The 18,921-nt window shown below is 36.3% G+C and overlaps 1 protein-coding gene across 2 annotated transcripts in view; it reads left to right on the top strand.

Moving 5' to 3' along the window:
• Nucleotides 1-18,632, top strand: part of GABPA (GA binding protein transcription factor subunit alpha) — a 34,844-nt gene extending 16,212 nt beyond the window's left edge. For both annotated transcript variants that reach the window (XM_047721556.1, XM_047721549.1), the window contains exons 6-10: nt 5,768-5,962; nt 8,927-8,980; nt 9,909-10,049; nt 10,289-10,481; nt 15,166-18,632. In XM_047721556.1, the coding sequence (XP_047577512.1) occupies nt 5,768-5,962; nt 8,927-8,980; nt 9,909-10,049; nt 10,289-10,481; nt 15,166-15,394 (812 nt within the window). In that variant the 3' untranslated portion in view covers nt 15,395-18,632. The remainder of the gene's footprint in view (nt 1-5,767; nt 5,963-8,926; nt 8,981-9,908; nt 10,050-10,288; nt 10,482-15,165) is intronic.
• The last annotated feature ends 289 nt before the right edge of the window (nt 18,633-18,921 follow it).

The raw sequence follows: 18,921 nt of genomic DNA, 5'->3' as shown, positions 1-18,921 counted from the left end.
TCTCTGATGGAGAGAGAGAAAATGGAAAGGAACACAACGTTAAAGGCTGGGCCTTGTTGGCATTTCAGGTTGCGGAAAAGGAATAGAGACATGGAATAGCTGAGGAGATAGAAGGAAAATAAGAGCTATATATAGTGTCTCTGAAATTGAAAAAGAGTGGCCACATTGCTGACAAAGTAAAAAAAAATGCCAAGTGAGGGGCACCTAGGTGGCTCAGTTGATTAAGCATTTGCCTTGGGCTCAGGTCATGATCCCAGGGTCTTGTGATCGAGCCCCACATTGGGCTCCTTACTCAGAACGGAGTCTGCTTCTCCCTCTCCCTCTGCCTGCTACTCCCTCTGGTTGTTCTCTCTCTCTCTCTCTGTCAAATAAATTAAATCTTTAAAAAAAAAAAAACACCAACTGAGTAGTATCTATTAAATTTGGTGATCAGAGGTTCATTGGTAGATTTAGAAAAAAAGTAACTAGAATTAGACAAAGCTGAATTACAGGAAAAAATAGACATAGAAGTGGAGAAGACAGCATTAACCTTTGGTGGGCAAATGGGGAGTGTTGGAGGGATAAATAAATATTATCGAAGGTCCATGAGTTGTTAGTAACCTTAGTATTTGTAGATAAAATAGGCACGAGCAGGAGAAGGATAGATGAGGAGAGGGGCTTTTAATTGGAACCTGAGAAGGTAAGCCCAGTTCTAAGGACCATATAGAGCCATTCTTCAGATACGTGGTTGACAATATTGTTATTTATTTTTGACTTGTAAAAGCTAGCATAGACATCATGCTTGACCTTGTTAGTGAGTTTGCAGTCACCTCTGAGAGAGGAAATGCTGAAAGGAAGAGAGCATAAAAACACTTGAAATAATATTTTACGTAGTTTACTAGACTTCCAACAAGAACCCTTCAGTAGTAGGATCTTTTATGGACAGTAGTATATAATAATGAATTATATAGAGAGCAAGATTATAAACTCTGACTCAGGAGTACCTACCTAGGGGTATCATTTACTTTAGAATAAAGCTCTTTTTTTTTTTTTTTTTAAGATTTTTTAAAAATTTATTTGTCAGAGAGATCACAAGTAGGCAGAGAGACAGGCAGAGAGAAAGGAAAAAGCAGGCTCCCTGCTGAGCAGAGAGCCTGATGTGAGACTCAATCCCAATGTGGGGCTCAATCCCAGGACACTGGGATCATGATCTGAGCCGAAGACAGAGACTTAACCCACTGAGCCACCCAGGCACCCCTAAGTTGACTTAATTTTTAGTTTGTAGATTTCTGTATATACCAAGACTGACTTTCTCCCATTTCCATCACTCTGTTTTGTGCCTATAATTTTTCCCAAATTCTGAAGTATCTCTAGATTGGTTCTTTTGTAGATCTGCCATAGTGCTGTCATCCTTGGACATCCTTGACTTGGCCTGCATTGCTGGATCCATTTTTCAGGATCTTATATTTTCCTTTTTCTTCGTTTTATTCTACCATTTACTCATTATTCTCTCATTCCTCGGTATAGGTTTCCTTAGAAAGGACACCTAGGAAATAAAAGTTGCTTTTGGGGGTACCTGGGTGGCTCAGTGGGTTAAACTTCTACCTTTGGCTCAGGTCATGATCTCTGATCCTGGGATAGAGCCCCACATCGGGCTCTCTGCTCAGCGGGGAGCCTGCTTCCCCTCTCTCTGTGCCTGCCTCTCTGCCTACTCGTGATCTCTATCAAATGAATAAATAAAATCTTAAAAAAAAAAAGTTACTTTTGTTTTTGGTTTGGCAGGGTGTTTTTTTGTTTGTTTGTTTTATTGGTGGGGGAGACTTTACATATCCGAAAATGTCTTTGTTCTTTATTCTGCTCTCTCTGATTGAAAGCTTGGGTATAGAATATTAAGTTGAAATACTATTTTTCCTCAAAATTTATATGGCCTTGTTCTGTTTCATTATAGTGTGGGATGTTCAGGGGGCATTCTGATTCTGGTTCCTTTTTATATCCTTTTTATTTTTCTCTCTGGAAGCTGTTTTGATCTCCTTTTTATCTCTGGTCTTTAACCTGGTTTAGTGGCATTGGGCATCTATTTCATGTGCTGTAGATTTATGGATTATGGGGAAGTATTGCACAGCCCAGCACTGCCTAGTGCAGTAGCCACTAGTCCCACGTGAGCACTTCACATGTGCCTGGTCTGACCTGAGCTGTGCTGTGTCATATACTTGGTACAAACAGAGAAGAATGTAAAATCTTTTAAAATTTTTGTGTTGATTACGTGTTGAAATAACATTTGGAAACATTACATGAAATTATTATTACAATAAATTTCACCTATTTTTTTTTTTTAATATAGCTGTGAGAAAACTTTTTAAAATTACCTGGTGGCCTGCATTATATTTCTCTTGGACAGCTGCTGATCTAGACAGTTGTAGCCTTCAGTTCTGGGAAATTTTCCTGCATTATTATTTTGATAATGACTTTCAGTGTTTTTTTTTTTTTTTTTCTGAGACTCTTGCTGAATCTCCTGGGCTGATCCTCTGTATCTTTTTTTCTTTGGTTTGTCATTTTTGTATCTATATGAACAACTTTGCGCCAAATTTCTTGTCTTTATATAACAACCTATCCTGGTAGTTATTTTCACTTTACAAGGGCTTTTCATTTTTGTTTTTCCTTTTAGCATTCTGATCACGTTTTTCTTTTTTTTTTTTTTTTTCCATTTTGTTATTGCATTATTTCTGCTTCTGGATTCTAGTTTTCTGTTTATTTTTGTTTAATGCTTTGAGTCTCTCAAATATCTGTTCCTGCTCATCTGTTCATAGTTAAAAGTGAGTTACTTTAAAGCTAATTAATTTGAAGCTCTGGAAGGGAGTTCTTGACCATACTCTGGTAAAATGGGATATTGGTCATTTCATAAAGATTCCTAGGTGTCAATATGTATATAGATGTTTTTCCTGGGTATCTTCAACTCCTCTGGAGAATTGGCCAAATAACCTGACAGGAGTAGAAAGTTCAGGTGAGGATTTAGGGTTGATGTATATGTGAATGCTGCATTCTGGAAATGGAAAGGGAAGTGCAGAGGGTCCCACTCTTCAGTTTGTAGACTTTTATTACTGGGATCAATGTACATTTCATGTCTGTCCCAGAAGTTCCGGGGATGGGGTAGTGGCGGCGGTCGGGATATGGACGTGTGCTTGGGGATGGTTTTCGGTTGGCTCCTGAGAATGAAGGAGAGGCCCTAGAGGTTCTAACAACACCGTACACTTTAAATCAGCCCCCTCATTTTCCACTTACACTTCTCCTGCTACCTGAAACCACCAAAACCTGAGCCAGTAGAGGGATTCTGTAGTCAGGAAACACTTACTTGTTACTGTACCCTCCTGGATAGATATTTTAGGTCATAGCTTCTACTTCACTTGATTTTCACTTTGCTGACTGTCTTCAAAAATTAGTTGAAACTCTCACATCTGTTTGCATTTTCACTTATGTTCCTATGAGTTTACTTCTTTTTTTTTTTTTTAAAGATTTTATTTATTATTTATTTGACAGAGATCACAAGCAGGCAGAGAGGCAGGTAGAGAGAGAGGAGGAAGCAGGCTCCCTGCTGAGTAGAGAGCCCGATGCGGGGCTTGATCCCAGGACCCTGAGATCATGACCCGAGCCGAAGGCAGCGGCTTAACCCACTGAGCCACCCAGGCGCCCCATGAGTTTACTTCTTTTAAAAATTCCTCTACTGTCATTTTACTAGGGTCTTAGAGAATAAACAGAGAGAATATGCACAATTAATTATGTTACACCAGAAGTCCTGATATTATTTAAGAAAACAAATCAGACTGATTACATTTGCCCCAACTTTTTCGATCATGATACTTTTTTTTGGCTCATGTTTATGTAAAATGAGGTTACTTGAACTTATAATGGGAAGTGTAGTTCAGGATAGCTTTTCTAGCTTTCTCTAATTCTTTCCTCTGTTATTTTCAAGTAGTATTAAAAAATAGATCCAGTAGAGGCACTTGGCTAGCTCAATCAGAAGAGCACATGACTCTGATCTCCAGGTTGTGGTTTAAGCCCCATATTGGGTGTTTGTTTAAAAACAAAAACGTTACCACTGGCTTTCTCAGTTGCTGTCTATTCCCTTAATCCACTCTTATATGGATTAAGGGAACAGACATATTTACAATAAAACCGTGGACCTCCTCTTTTTCTTTGGTGTTTCTATGCCGCTCGGTTTAGATTCCATTCCCTCTAGTTTCTCATTGTGTTCCACTCTCCTGGACGTGATCCATGGCTCAGTTTGAAAAACCCAAAAGTGCTACACTATTCCAGCCCCTTAAATCTTACCATGGACCTTTGCACTCAATCGGACAAAACTGTTTGAGCTACTCCTTTGAGCTTGGCCTATTGCGCTCAGTGAAAACTTCTTGGCTGTGTTGAAGTTCTGTGCTCAGAATGAAAATGGGTCAGATTTTCCTTTGTTTCCCCCTTTGTCTCCTAAATAGATACTGATACCATGAAGGTCTCTGAATGTTACTGCTTTGTCTTCATCTGTGTATTTTGGGCTTCCGTGGGGATACCTTGTTCACCTGGTTTTATTGTAAATATACATGGATTTTTGGTTTTGCTGTCTTTTGCTTTTAGTGGTGTTTTTTTTTTAATGTGTGCATTCAAAGACATTAAAAAACTTTCCTGCCATCTTCTCAAAATCCTTCTCCCTTTCGTCTTTATGAAAAGATCAAATAAAAAATCAGTTCTGTGGCTGTCAATCCTGTATTATGTTTGATTCATCTTTTATTACAAATTGGCTCTTGATAAGTACCTAAATGTGTTTTTCCCCACTTACTCCAATTGAATAGCCTGCATCTTAGGGGCATGTAACCAATACTGTTTAGATAGATCATCTTCTCCATGGAAAAATACCTAAACTGAAATTAATTCATCCAGTTTTTATTGAACTTATATGGATAGAATACTCTGTTGGGTGCCAGGGATACAGTGATGAAATATTTATACATGTTGGCCATCTTTTTCGTTTGTGAACTCAATTAGATAGTAAAAAAATGATGAGGAAAATGACTATTTAGATTTACTTTCCATAGATTTAACAAATTGGGCCATGCATAAGGCATTGTGGTAAACTCCGAAGATAAACAGTGTTTTATAAGACACAGTCCTTATATTTCAGACCTTAATGTATTACAGGGAAAGACAGCTGAGAAAACATGCAATTTGCATGTTGTATTATAAATGCCACTAAAGGGTGAATATAGGAACACCAGCTTTTTACAAGAAGCGAAAGGGAGGAAAGATTATGTTTTGCACATTTTGGAGAGTGAGTCTAGCTCTTCAGAAACCCCTTAATAGTTTTCTTTTTTTTTTTTTTCCCCCAGTGCACCAAATTATACAATGCTGCAAAGTAATGTTTAAAACTTGGATGATTTATGCCATTCTCTCTAGAGAAATCCCACTTTTTATTCTTTCAGTTGACCCATTGAAGAGCAATTTTATGTTATTTTTTTCTTGATAAAATTTCAGACCAACTGATGTAAATCAGGTGAATTCATTAAAAGTTTAGATTGAGAAATTGAAAAGGAGATGAGGAGAAAATGTAGTGTTAAAAACCTTTTTATTTATTTGAGTTTATTTACTTCTCTTAACTTGGGGAAGGATCCTTTCTGGATTTCTCTCTCTCTCTCTCTCTATATATATATACACATATATGTGTGTGTGTGTATTGACAAATTAACTGTGAATTTATATAATATCTAAGATAGGACTAGGCTAATGGTAATATTTTTCTCTTTAGATCCTATACAGTGGTCTACAGACCAAGTCCTGCACTGGGTGGTTTGGGTAATGAAGGAGTTCAGCATGACTGATATAGACCTGACCACACTCAACATTTCTGGAAGGGAATTATGCAGTCTCAACCAAGAAGATTTTTTTCAGCGAGTGCCTCGGGGAGAAATTCTATGGAGTCATCTGGAACTTCTTCGAAAATGTATAAAATTTGAATTATTACCTGTTTGCACTGTAACTTGAGTTTAATTTTATTTCTGTATAACTTTGTCTTCATTGTTTGTTGTGATCTTTGATAATAGCAATAATAATTAACACCTACTAATTGTATAAGCTGTGCTGGGAGCTTTATATGTATTATCTAATTTAATCCCTCTAACTGATGCCACAAATCATGACTTTCCTTATTTTTAAGATAGGATACCATGGCTTAAAGAACCAGCCCCACAAGGGTACAGGGCTAGGGAATGGCAGAGCCAAGATCCAAAACCAGACTAAAGAATGCCGGAATCCAAGCTCTTAAGATTCTGTGCCCTACACTTAGCTCTCTTCGTAAATTCCATCCGTTGACTTCGGTTTCATCCGGCAGTTCTTTCATTTTGAAGTCTGCTGTTATAAGTGTTTCCATGTTGGCTCCACAGACATTATTATTATGATTAAGTGACTACATACAGAAATTAGAAACTACTTAGCTGACCAACAAAAAGCTCAAATAAATGTAAATTATTTTGTTTGAATTTTAATCCCTCTTATATTTCAGTGACTATCTGAAAATATTAGCAGTACCCTGTTCCCTAACATCATTCTACAGCAGGCCAGAAATGCTAGCCAGACCCACATACTTTTCAGAATGTGTGAATAAGACAAACTCTGACTTTGTTTTTGTAATGGTTATGGATAAAAAGGTAACTGGTAGGGTTTGTTCTATTACCTGCCCAGTAAAGGGACAGCTCTGGTTGGAGGGATTTTCCACAGGTATTTGAAGGCTTAGGGTTTTCATCTGGGGCGCTTTTTCTGCTGCTAAATAAAAAATGAGCTCTAGAGAGAGGCTTTCCTTCATTGGTTAGAGTTTCTCTCTTTCATGGAATTTCTTAAATACTAGAGGGAGAAGTATCTATTGACACCGAAAGTCTTACTGCATTCATTACATTTACAGGGTTTATTTCCAGTTTTTCTTATTAGAAAGTAAGTTAAATGTTCTGGTTGAAGTTTTGTCCTTGATTTCACAGGGGTTTGGGGTTTTTTTTTCCCCCTCTACACAGCTTTTCAGGTAAATAAGGAAAACTCTTGAATTGTTTCAGGTTTTTAACATGTGAGTCATGTTTACTGAAATGTATCCTTATAGGAATTGTCAAGGTTAGGACGAAGACGGTGTTTAGACTACAGTTTGAAATTGGTGGGTTTTGCTGTCTCCCCCATGGCGGCACTCTGTTGTGCTTGTCTCTGGTTCTCCTAGTGCTTCTCAGTCTTTAAAGCTCATTCAGAGACTTCACAGGAATCTTGTGTATCTGCTCATTTCTTTGAAGCGGGGAGAATGCTCAGAACTAGGAATCTGGATGAAGCAATAACATCTCCAGTTTACTGAAAAGTTAAGCTATGTTTCAAGTATTGTGCTTTTAGAAAACATTTTCCTTGGGGTGCCTGGGTGGCTCAGTCGAGCGTCTGCCTTTGGCTTGGCTCATGATCCCAGGGTTCTGGGATCGAGCCCCACGTCGGGCTCCCTACTCTGCGGGGAGCCTGCTTCTCCCTCTCCCTCTGCTTGCTGCTCTCCTGCTGTATGTGCACTCAATCTCTCCGTCAAATAAATAAATGAGAATCTATTTTAAAAAATAAATTTTTCCTTTAATCCTATGACAGCCTCATGAGGTGGTAGGTGGGATAGCTCATTTAAACATGAGGAAATTAATGCTTAAGTCGGTTGAACAGTTTATCAAAGGCACACAGCCAATAAGTGAGTGCTAAGATCAGAACCAAGATCTGAGGCTAGTCCCGTATAATTATATAAACCCCAAAAGAAACCCCTTATCTGACAGGTAGGCTTTAGATCTCTTTTTAGTTTCTCAGTCCTTTCCAGCTCTGTGTGCCTAGAACTGGATCTTGGCATGGCACCCTAAGTAGAACTGTGTTCGGTGCCCAGGCTGGTACTCACCCAGTACGCAGATGATTGCTGGTGGGTACAGCTTCAAGAGAAAGGCATCCAATCTATGATGGGCACTAAATAAATCGGCTGAAATATTAGAGACTGGGAAATAGGAACTTTCGTTAAAGAAATAAAGAATAGAATTTGGGTAGGGGATAGCGACAGACGAGTTAAGAGTGGCTCTCTTAGTGGTTGTATTAGGACCTTTTACAGTGTAATTCATGTTGAGAGCTGTCTTTGTAGCCATCCTTATATTATTTCATTCACTTGTGACTTGTAGGACCACTACAGTTTAATTGAAAATTTAACTATCTTTAAGGAGCATTATAAAGTTAAAGCCCTTTTGGAACACCTGGTGGCTCAGTCAGTTCAGCATCCGACTGTTGATTTCAGCTCGGGTGATGATTCAGGGTCATGAGATTGTGGGGATCCCTGCTCCACACAGAGTCTGCTTGAGATTCTCTCTCCCTCTGCTGCTTCTCCCCCCTCTCTCAAATAAATAAAATCTTATTAAAAAAAGTTAAAGCAGTTTTATTCAATGTGTTAGAACAGATTAGTAAGTTCTGAAGATCTCACCTTGACTGAGAATGTATATCTAACAAATGCTAAGTAATTTCAGTGTGGTGTACATTCTCATCTTTTATTTGATTTTAAAGGTTTCCATGTTTTAAATGGTTTTATACAGATAAATAGATTTAGATATAGATGTTTATGTTATGGGACTATCCAGCTCAGAATCTGAACTGCTGTTTTATACTATGAATTGTGAAAAGTAACTCCATTTTTCTAACATTTCTTTTCTTAATGTTAAAAGAATTAGAGCTTTCCATCTGTTACTTCTCTTAAAAATATCTTTTTCTTGCAAAGTGAATATCAAGTATTTCTTTAGGTTATTGTGCCATTAAGTTTTGTTGAATGTTTTGCTTTTTAGTTTATCTGGTTGGTCAGTTGAATTGAGTTTTACTGACTTGAGTTTTTATATTTCTGGGGTAAATGTAAACAAAAATTTTTATGTGTGTTCTTCAGATGTGTTGGCAAGCCAAGAACAACAGATGAATGAGATAGTTACAATTGATCAGCGTGAGTATTCATGCTTTCTTTTAATTTAGCACTGCAAGGTAATAAAATTAATTTTTAACTTTTTTATGAAATATTTTAGATACACCAAGAAATAAAGTATAGTAACTAACATCTATGTACACCATAAGAATTAAAACTTTATGTATCAACTTTGCCTGTTGTAGATCTCATTTTAAATGACTATCATGAATTGATGTTTATTATTCTGTGCATATTTTATATTTTTACCAACTAGGCAACCACACTTTATAGCATTGTTTTACCTGTGTTTAAACTTTCTGGGTAAAATGACAATAAACTGTATATATCCTTTTATAACTTGCTTTTTGTGTAACAGTTATAAGACTTTTGATGATACTTGCAGTGTGATTTCATTCATTTTCACTGCTGTCTATTCTTTTTAAAAGTCTGTAAGTATGATGGAATGAGTGTTTGTAAGAATGTGTGGGAGATTCTCTGGTTTATCACAGGGGTTCCTTCCACCCTGACTAGGGATTACCATAGCTTTTCACCAAGTGCAGGTAGATGTGGGTGTTCTCACCAGTGCGTGTGAGTTCTCATTTGTCCATATTTTTTTCCCAACATTTGATAAACTACTTTTAATGAAGAAATATTCTTAAAACATATGTTTTTATAATTTCTTGTTTAATGTGTATATACCACTAAGTTAATTGAAAATAAGACCTGCTCTTATTCCCTAAGTTAAGATTCACAACTCATAATGCAAACATCATACCTTATCCTCAGGACTTCTTTGGTAATTTTGTTCAAAACTTCTGTGGATTAAGGCTTTTTTAAAATGAGGCCCCCCCCTTTTTTTTTAGCTGATTAGAGGCGCATCAGTAAAACTAATAGCATTTTATATCTTGGTAGATTTTTTACAGCTTGTATTAGGAGGAAAAAATTTTTTTTCCATTTTTCTTTGCAGCTGTGCAGATTATTCCAGCATCAGTACAGTCTGCTACACCAACTACTATTAAAGTTATAAATAGTAGCGCCAAGGCAGCTAAAGTACAAAGAGCTCCAAGGATTTCAGGAGAAGATAGAAGTTCACCTGGGAACAGAACAGGTATTTTTGCATTATCTTATGGTATTTATAAAATTTGTCAAATCATGTATTTTGGTTTTTTTTCACTGTATGAAAATATGAATATAGATTATTTCTCTGGCAGTATTTAAACAGCATTTGTTTAAAAAAAAAATGTTTTTAGCATGGCTGGGGGATGACCCAGAGAAGAACCTGTGTGGTGCCTTTTGCCTGCTACTAATCCATAGCACTGTGGTCAATGCTTGTCCTTCTCAATTTAGGAAACAATGGTCAAATCCAACTATGGCAGTTTTTGCTAGAACTTCTTACTGACAAGGATGCTCGAGACTGCATTTCTTGGGTTGGTGATGAAGGCGAGTTTAAGCTAAATCAGCCTGAACTAGTTGCACAAAAGTGGGGACAACGTAAAAATAAGCCTACAATGAACTATGAGAAACTCAGTCGTGCATTAAGGTAAGTATTTATCATTAGTATTGTTTATTATTTCTTTTTATTATCGAGCCTTTCTAAAAAATTATTTCTTATTCTAGGTTTAACATTGTTATGTAACATTAAAAGACTTGTTTATGTTTATTTAATTAAAAAGCTAATAGTTTCATACTGTTAAAAGTGACTTTTTAAAAAAGATTTATTTATTTTAGAGAGAGTTTGTGTGTGCTTGAGCATGCGGGGGTGGGGGGGGTGGGGGGGAAGGGGGCAGAGGTAAAGGGAGAGAGAAACTTGACCAGATGCTGTGCTCAGTGCAGAGCCCAGTGGGGGGCTCCATCCCCTGATCCTGAGATCACAACCTGAGATGAAACCAAGAGTCAGACACTTAATCAACTGTGCCACTCGGGCACCCCAAAAATGACTTTTTACAAAGATATTTAGTAATGATTTTGAGGCATGTATTTTTTTTTAGATGATTCCAAGATTATTTGTTTTTATCTGGTTGAAAAGCGTATATTACTCTGTTTAAAACTTATATTTTAATCTCTGAGCTTTCTGTCATTTACATAAAAGATTAAGATGCTATCATTTGCATAGGTGAATCGAGTATAAATTTTAGCAAAAATGCAGATACTTTCTTTTTTTATAATGAGGTGCATAATGTCGACCCATTTCTCTGTTCTCTCTTCACCTTCGCCCTAAATCTGAATATCCAACCTTTACATGGATTGAATGGGAATAAAATAAAATTATTTGTAACTTCCTATAAGTAGCATGAATTTTTTTGAGACAGTTACTCTCAGAAATTATGCTTTCCACAGGAATGGAAATTAGTATGTGCATTTACGTAAAACAGGATATATGGAAATATGGAACTAATGTCTTTTTTTGAAAGAGTGAATATAGTGTAAAACAGCTCTGCAATTTTTCTTTATTTCTAAATAATATGCTTTTACTGCTACTTCATGTTTCGTTTGGACATTGTGAATTTCACACTACGAGATTATGATTCACCTCTCCACTACACATATTTACACACTCTTTCTCCCTTCATCTTAATGTAATTACATAATTATATGGAAATTGTGGTTATATCAGCATTCATTGTTAGGGTCATGATCATGTAAATACTGCTACATATTTTAGCATGATCATTTTTCTTTTCCAAAATAACTTTTCCTTAGCACTCAAAGTAACTAAAATGCTGTCTTTTCTTCCTTTTTTATTTTATTTATTTATTTGAGAGAGGGAGCAGGTGAGAGAGAGCGCACAAATTGGAGGCAGGGTGGGAGCAGAGGGGGAGGGAGAGGCAGAGCCTGATGTGGGGCTCAGTCCCAGAACCCTGAGGTCATGACCTGAGCTGAAGGCAGACTTAAACCGACTGAGCCATGCAGGCGCCCTTAAAATGCCTTATTTTCGATGTGTTTATCACTTACTTAGTCTCACGTACTTTGCCAACTATCTAAAGATCCTTTCCATATGAGAATTAAGGCTGTCATTTTTGGCAGTTGATATAATTGTATATATACAAGTCCCTTCAAAATTACAGATAAATTATTAGAATTAATCTTTAAGATGTCAGGTCTCCTCTGATAAAAGTTTCAATGCAGAAAGTTTCTTTGTAGACCTTAACATGGTGATTGTAAAATTTATGTGGGAATATAAAGTGCCGCAGTAGTTAGGATACCTGAAGAAGATTAACATAGAGTGGGAAGACTTGCTCTCCAGGACATGGAAACTGGCTGTAGCTGGAACAATGAGACAATGTGTTGTTTGCTTAGGAGAGACAAATAGACAACAGATTACAGCGGAGAGCCCAAGCAGAGCCAAGAATATAAGAGTATTTGACTTAAAGATGGTATGGAGAAAAGACATGAGGAAAGACCTGCTTTTCAATTGATAGAGCTGGGTCGGTTGACTATCCATATGGGAAAAAAGTGAAACTCAACTTCTTCCTCATACCATACCAGAAATTTGTTCCATGTAGCTTGTAGCTCTAAATATGGAAGGTAAAATAGGAAAGCATCTAGAAATACTTCCATGATGTCGGTAGGTGAGAAAAGACATCAAACAGAATTGACAGCACTGACCCTGATGGAGAAAAGAAATTGGGACTACATTTAAATTAGATTACAATTAAAGTGTGGTCAACAGAAGCCATCGTCGGGAGAGTGAAAGGCAAGCCACAAACCTGACGTAAAAGTCATGTCTGAAGTAACTTAAGAACTCTTACAAATCAGTAGGAGAAATAGGAAAAATAGGCAAGAGACACGAACAGACACTGGACTGGTGATTATCCGCGTGGCCGATGACCGTATGCTGCATTGCACAGCCTCTCGTAATCAGGGAAACGCGGTTGGAAACGATGATAAAATGGCACAGCGCATGTCTCAGGGTGGCCTACATTTAAATGCTTGCCAGTACCAGGAGTTGAGGCTGTGGAGCGGCGGGAATGCCTCTACACTTCTGATAGGAATGTAGCCTGTATCCCGGCAGTTTCTCTCCTAAATACCTGCCAACCAGAACTGCACGCGTGTGTCTGCACACATGCTCACAGCAGCACTGTTGATAATGTCCCAGAGCCAGAAACCAAATACCTGTTAGCAGGGGAGTGAGTAAATGAATTGTGGTAAACAAGAGTGGACTGTGTGTCTATGGAAATGAACCGGGGCTACAAGCACTGATACAGATGAACCTCACAAACGTAATGTTCAGCAAAGGAATCAGACCCGAAAGAGTACATATTGTATGAGTGCATTTATAGTATAAAGTTCAAGAAACAGGAGAAGTTTAGGGATACGTGTTTGGGTGACAAGCGGTGAATTACCATCGTGGAACAAGATTGTTTTTACCTTTTAGAGCAAGGCAGGGGTAGTGATTGGGAGGGACCTTGGAGGGATTCTAGGGAAATCTATTTCACAATATAAAGGCTAAAAAAAAATACAAGTTAAAAAAAAAAGAGGGACGGCAAAATCAAGTCCATGAAAACACAGGTATCACGTACCTTTCTACTTTCTTCATTTTATGGAGGGTACAAATGTGGTGAATGCTATTATATATAGTGGTTGTATGACAGCATCTAGTAGATGGAAGGACATACTATGTAAAATTAGAACTTAGTGTTTGTACTCTTTTATCACCTTTTACCAAGAGACATAAGATTATACCAACTCCATTTTCCTCCTTGAAATATAAAACCACTTTCTTCCTTCATCTTACTTTTTTCTCAAGTGTCTGTTTGCTATAGCCTTACATATTGTGAAGAAATCTTCTTAAGAAATTAAAATACCAGTCTCATTTTAAATTAGATGACAGACAATTGATGGTTTATGGGCTAAGATCTAAATTATGTCTGAATATAATTGATACAGAAGGAAACACAAGAACTCTGCCCAGTGTATTGTATCTCACTGAGAAAATGAACATAACTGCCTGTTAGGCTTTCTCCATTCTGAAATTGAGGAAAAGTGACTTAATTTCCTGCACATAGATCAGACTTTTCATTAATGGACTCTTGATTAAGTTGAATGACTTTATAATAAAGTCCTGCTAAATATGGTAGTTTACACCATGTTGGTACTTTGGCAAATAGTCGTTCCTTTCATAACTGTTTATTGTCAGTCTGGTACAGATGGGCAGTACAATTTTAAAATCAAAGCTTCACGGAGGTGGGGAAAAATAATAAAATAAAACAAAATATAAGGCTTAACAGTCTCCCTGCCTATCTAAGTCTTAACTTACCTTTTTCCCTTTGCTGGAATTGACAGCGATTAACAGTAAATAAACTTTTTCCAAAGTAAATCTAGTCCAGCTCTATTTCCATACATAGCGGCAGAAAACTAGGCTTCTAGAGGGACTCCTCCAGGTTTGTCTTTGTAGGTATAGGACCGTTGTTTCCTTATGATGTCCTCTTCCTTGGTTTTCTGTATCCTATCTGTCTTCTAACCCTTTACTTACACTTCTGAGGCTCCTTACTGGATTTGGAGAATTTCACTGAAAGGACAGCCTTTACATATTAGAATGGTGACAGCAAAGGCATGGCTGTAACTTAAAGGATTTTGTACAGTACAGAAAAGTGGACATTCCCACAGTCCATAGAATATGTGTATTACAAATTTCTCCTTTAATGTGGGTTCTTAATTATTAACATAGCTTACGTTTTATAGAGGGCTATGTGCCAGTCATTGTGTGCTTAAGTGAGCACTTTGCAAAGATAGTCCTTTTAACTCCCAACAATTCTATGAGGGTAAGTACTGTTTTTAACCTCACTGTATAGACGAGGAATAAAGACTTAGAGAAAATGTGACTTTTGTGTGGTGACAAAATCACACAAAGTCAAGACACTGTATTTTGAATCTTGACATTCTGACCCCAAGCCCTTGTTCTTAGGTTCTATTGCTACTCCTAAGGTTTTTTGTTTTGTTTTAATAGTGATCATTTTTAAATCAGTATTTTATCATAATTGTTGAAATACAGTTTGAAGATTTAGTACATAGAGTTTTAGAATACTGAACATTGAAATTTTAGTAAGCAATGTTTTGAAGTTTCCTTGGATAGTAACATTAAAGATTTCTCTGTAACTTCAATGTTAGTTCTTGTCGGGGTAGATACCGGACTAGGCTCCTGCTTAAGGAGGGATCTGAACTATTGTAACAAGCCTGAATTCTGGTTTTTTTCCTATAGTCCTAATGTGTATTTCTTTTTGAAGGTATTATTATGATGGGGACATGATTTGTAAAGTTCAAGGCAAGAGATTTGTGTACAAGTTTGTCTGTGACTTGAAGACTCTTATTGGATACAGTGCAGCGGAGTTGAACCGTTTGGTCACAGAATGTGAACAGAAGAAACTTGCAAAGATGCAGCTTCATGGGATTGCCCAGCCGGTCACAGCAGTAGCCCTGGCCACTGCTTCTCTGCAGACGGAAAAGGATAATTGAGCCCAGGACCTTCTGGGAGCCCGAGGTCTTTCTTAAATATCAGAGCAAGTATTGCTCTCACCTTTATTACTGAATTTGAATCTTCTTTTATTTCTAGACTGTACAATCTGATGCATGATTTTTTTATAAATATTTCATACTCTTGTGAATTTGGATCTTTTTACTTTGAGCATATATTTTAGAATACGTGTATGTTAAAGGTCACCACAATGTCTTCAGCACCAAGTCAGGTTCATTGTGGGATAGTTTGTTAACAGTCAGGAAAGCTAAACTGGTCAGTATTAATGTCTAGCCCTACCAAAAATAGTCAGTAGCATCTGAGGATGAAAAATAAATGAAGTATCTCCAGGAAACAGTCTGGCTTAACTATTTTTGAAAGTATAACTGTTTCCCCTCTCTGCTGCTTTAGATGTTGCTTTACATAGAACCAGAAAATGGAATTTTTCACAGCTAAAGCATGTGTGCCTGTTTCATCTAATCAAGCAGAGCTAAAATATTCATATCAAATAAAATTATAATATTAATAAATTACTAAACTGAGAGTATCAAGTTATTAAAATAATTTATATATTTGCAAGCAAAGGACAATAAGAAGTCTACTGGCAGAAGAGCATTGCTGAAGAAGGAGATCCAGGTTGAAATCTAGCTTAACTCAAGCTAATCTTAAGGATTTTCTGTATAGATTATTCATAATGTCAGGCCAAGAATTTAAATTATTTTAAGAGAGGCATTTAATTCTAATAAACCAACTATTACAAAAATTCTGAAATGATCTCTGTTTTTCCTGTCAGAGATTTAAAAAACTGAAAAGGTATACCTCAGCCAGAAAATAAAAGTTTGATTTAGTTTGGTTTGGCATGGCTTGCTTTCTTTCTTTTCCAAAATTGCCCTATACTGCCAGTGTGTTATGCAAAAGCAGCTTATGTAGTCATTGTGTTTCTGATGAAATGAAAACATTAATCAGTCAGCAGTACTTTCCCTTTCAAGACAAAAAGCAAATTACTAGTCCGTAGTTCTAAGAAGAAATTCTGACCTCCAGTTTAGACAGTCTTCTCTCCAAACAAAATTTCCCATTTACTGAATTTCTTCCTTTTGAATATTATATATGTGTGAGTATAAATATCTGTATACATGTTCACTTGACCATTTTAATATATATATCTATATATAATGATATTCAAAAGGAAAGAGATATTAAAACATAATAACTCATTTTAAAAATGTTTTAATTGTATGATTCTCATATGTGAAACTCCTTACTTAACACCAGCTAACACTAAGCAGAAATGGCTAGAAATGTTTCTTTTTTGCTTGCTTTTTTGTTTGTTTGTTTGTTTTGTTTTGTTTTAAGGTATTATCCATGAATCATGAGATACTGGCAGGAGCTTTTAATCCTCTTATAGCAGAAGATTGATTGACATACATTACTTTATGCACCTTCTCCTTCACCATTTCCCCTAAATCTATCCCCCAAACAGCTTTATAAGAGCTCAGTTGATGCTTCTGACTAACCAGGAGGAAAGAGCTTGGTTGTTAAGTCAAAGAGGCATTGCTGGCAGTCACTGTACTGGTCCCAGATAGTGGTCTGAAATGAACCATAAGGCAGAGATCTAGGAACAAGCAGGAGAGAAAGGATCTCTGATTTTCTTCTCTGGTAACCTCAAATCGCAGCTTGAAGTGCTGTGCTTACAGGACTACGATGTGTAACGTTAGTTCATTTTTATGCTTACGTCATTCAAGACCTGCAGGGGATGCCTAAAAGGAATAAAACTTGTAACTTCTATTTTTACTTTTTTATAAACACATATGGAATAGACTGACAAACTATTAGTTTAATTTGGGCACTGGCTACAAGGATATCTGAATAGAATAAGCATATGAAATAATATATAGAAACTCTTAAGTTCAGAACAAATATATCACCAAAAAAGGTTTTGTACCATCTGTCAGTCTGGGGAGTTGACAAGTCGCTTATAGTTTTAAAAAATATAATAAACATCTCTGGTATGTTATCAAGAGCTTACAACTTTTGACTTTAGTATTTAAAATGCTTTTGGGGAGACATTATTTTAAAGTTTTAGCGAAGACGACAGACTATGTTGCAACTATATGTATATATTTTAAGGCAAGGAACACCCACATTTCTTTTAGATCTCCAGAGTCAAAATATTGCTGCTTCTCCTTTAAGCATTCTTTAGATTCCTTTTTCCAAGAACATATTCTCTCTATTTTTCTTCCTTCGGCAATTTTTATTTTATTTCCCATTAGAACTTGAACAAAGATCATTCTCATACAGGACCAGGTGCTGTTTCGATTTTCTTTTTCTTCTTCATCTATCACCATCATTTTATGCACCAGAACACAGGTGAAGTCATGAGACTGATTTCCCTAATTGGTTCAAGAAACTTCAGTTACTTTTTTTCAACTTAAATATTAAACTATTTCCATTGTCCTTATTGAGATTACAATCGTTAGAAAGCCAGGCAGTCTTTTCTTTTATTGAAAAAGAACTTGTGTTGTAAAAGAAAATATGATTCATGCTATTCATTCTTTGCTGTTTTTATGAATAAATTTTCCATAGGGGAATTTACAGTGTATATTTAAAGGAAGAAAGATAAAATGGTTTGTCATCTTTTAGCCTCTAAGTACAAAAATAAGAAATGTCCATTTTTGTTTTAAAATTTGTTTTCCGCATGAGGTTCTTACCGAGCCAGCTTTCATATGTATCTAGCTTGAAGCTTGGAAATTGTGTTGATATCAGTAAATCAGACATATTAAGCAGAATTGCAGTGTGTGGTTGATCTTTGCATGGATCGACTCATCACATTACATTAATTTTTTTATCAATCCATGTCAGTTAATTAGGGAAATGGTTCAGTTTTTCTCTCCCGTTTAATGGCAAAACTCAAGTGTGATAATTCTTTAAAGGGTTGTGCCTCCAAATATTTTTGCTGAGGTCAGCTGTTTTCCATGTTCATCATTTTATGCTACTGCCTTTTAAAAAGAACTAGTGTATCTTTGAAATAGCACAAAAATGTTTTAAAACTCATAATTATAAAACAACCTGTGACTAACTTAATGTCTTCACATCTAGAAGGTGTAAAAATATTGATATTTCAGTGATATTTCACTTTCTGCCAGAAAAAAATATTCTCAGTCTTTTGTAAAAGGAAGGAGGATTTTTGCATACATTTTTACTCTTTAAATAAAGACACTTATACGGTCATAATAACAATTATGTATTGCTTTGTGGTTTTTATTTTTTTTGTAATTTTACATGAAACAGTTATTTTCTATTTTTACTCAGATAAAAAATATTTGTGCATAAAATGTAAAAATAGTAAAATGAGAAAAATAAAACTATTATACAGTATATTTCTGTGTTTTTGGAAGTTTTTTTTCCTGTATAAAAAAATAGGCTCAAATTCCTGGGATATTGGGTTGGATGAAAATATTTCTACATCTGCTGTATTGTCCCATATACTTTACTTAAAAACTTACCAATTTGGGAAGAATAGATTCCGCTC

This window comes from Lutra lutra, chromosome 1 (genome assembly GCF_902655055.1).
Source record: "Lutra lutra chromosome 1, mLutLut1.2, whole genome shotgun sequence".
NCBI classification, from domain to species: domain Eukaryota; kingdom Metazoa; phylum Chordata; class Mammalia; order Carnivora; family Mustelidae; genus Lutra; species Lutra lutra.
The sequence above is the reverse complement of the archived record's forward strand: the minus strand, read 5'-3'. Positions and strand labels throughout refer to the sequence as shown.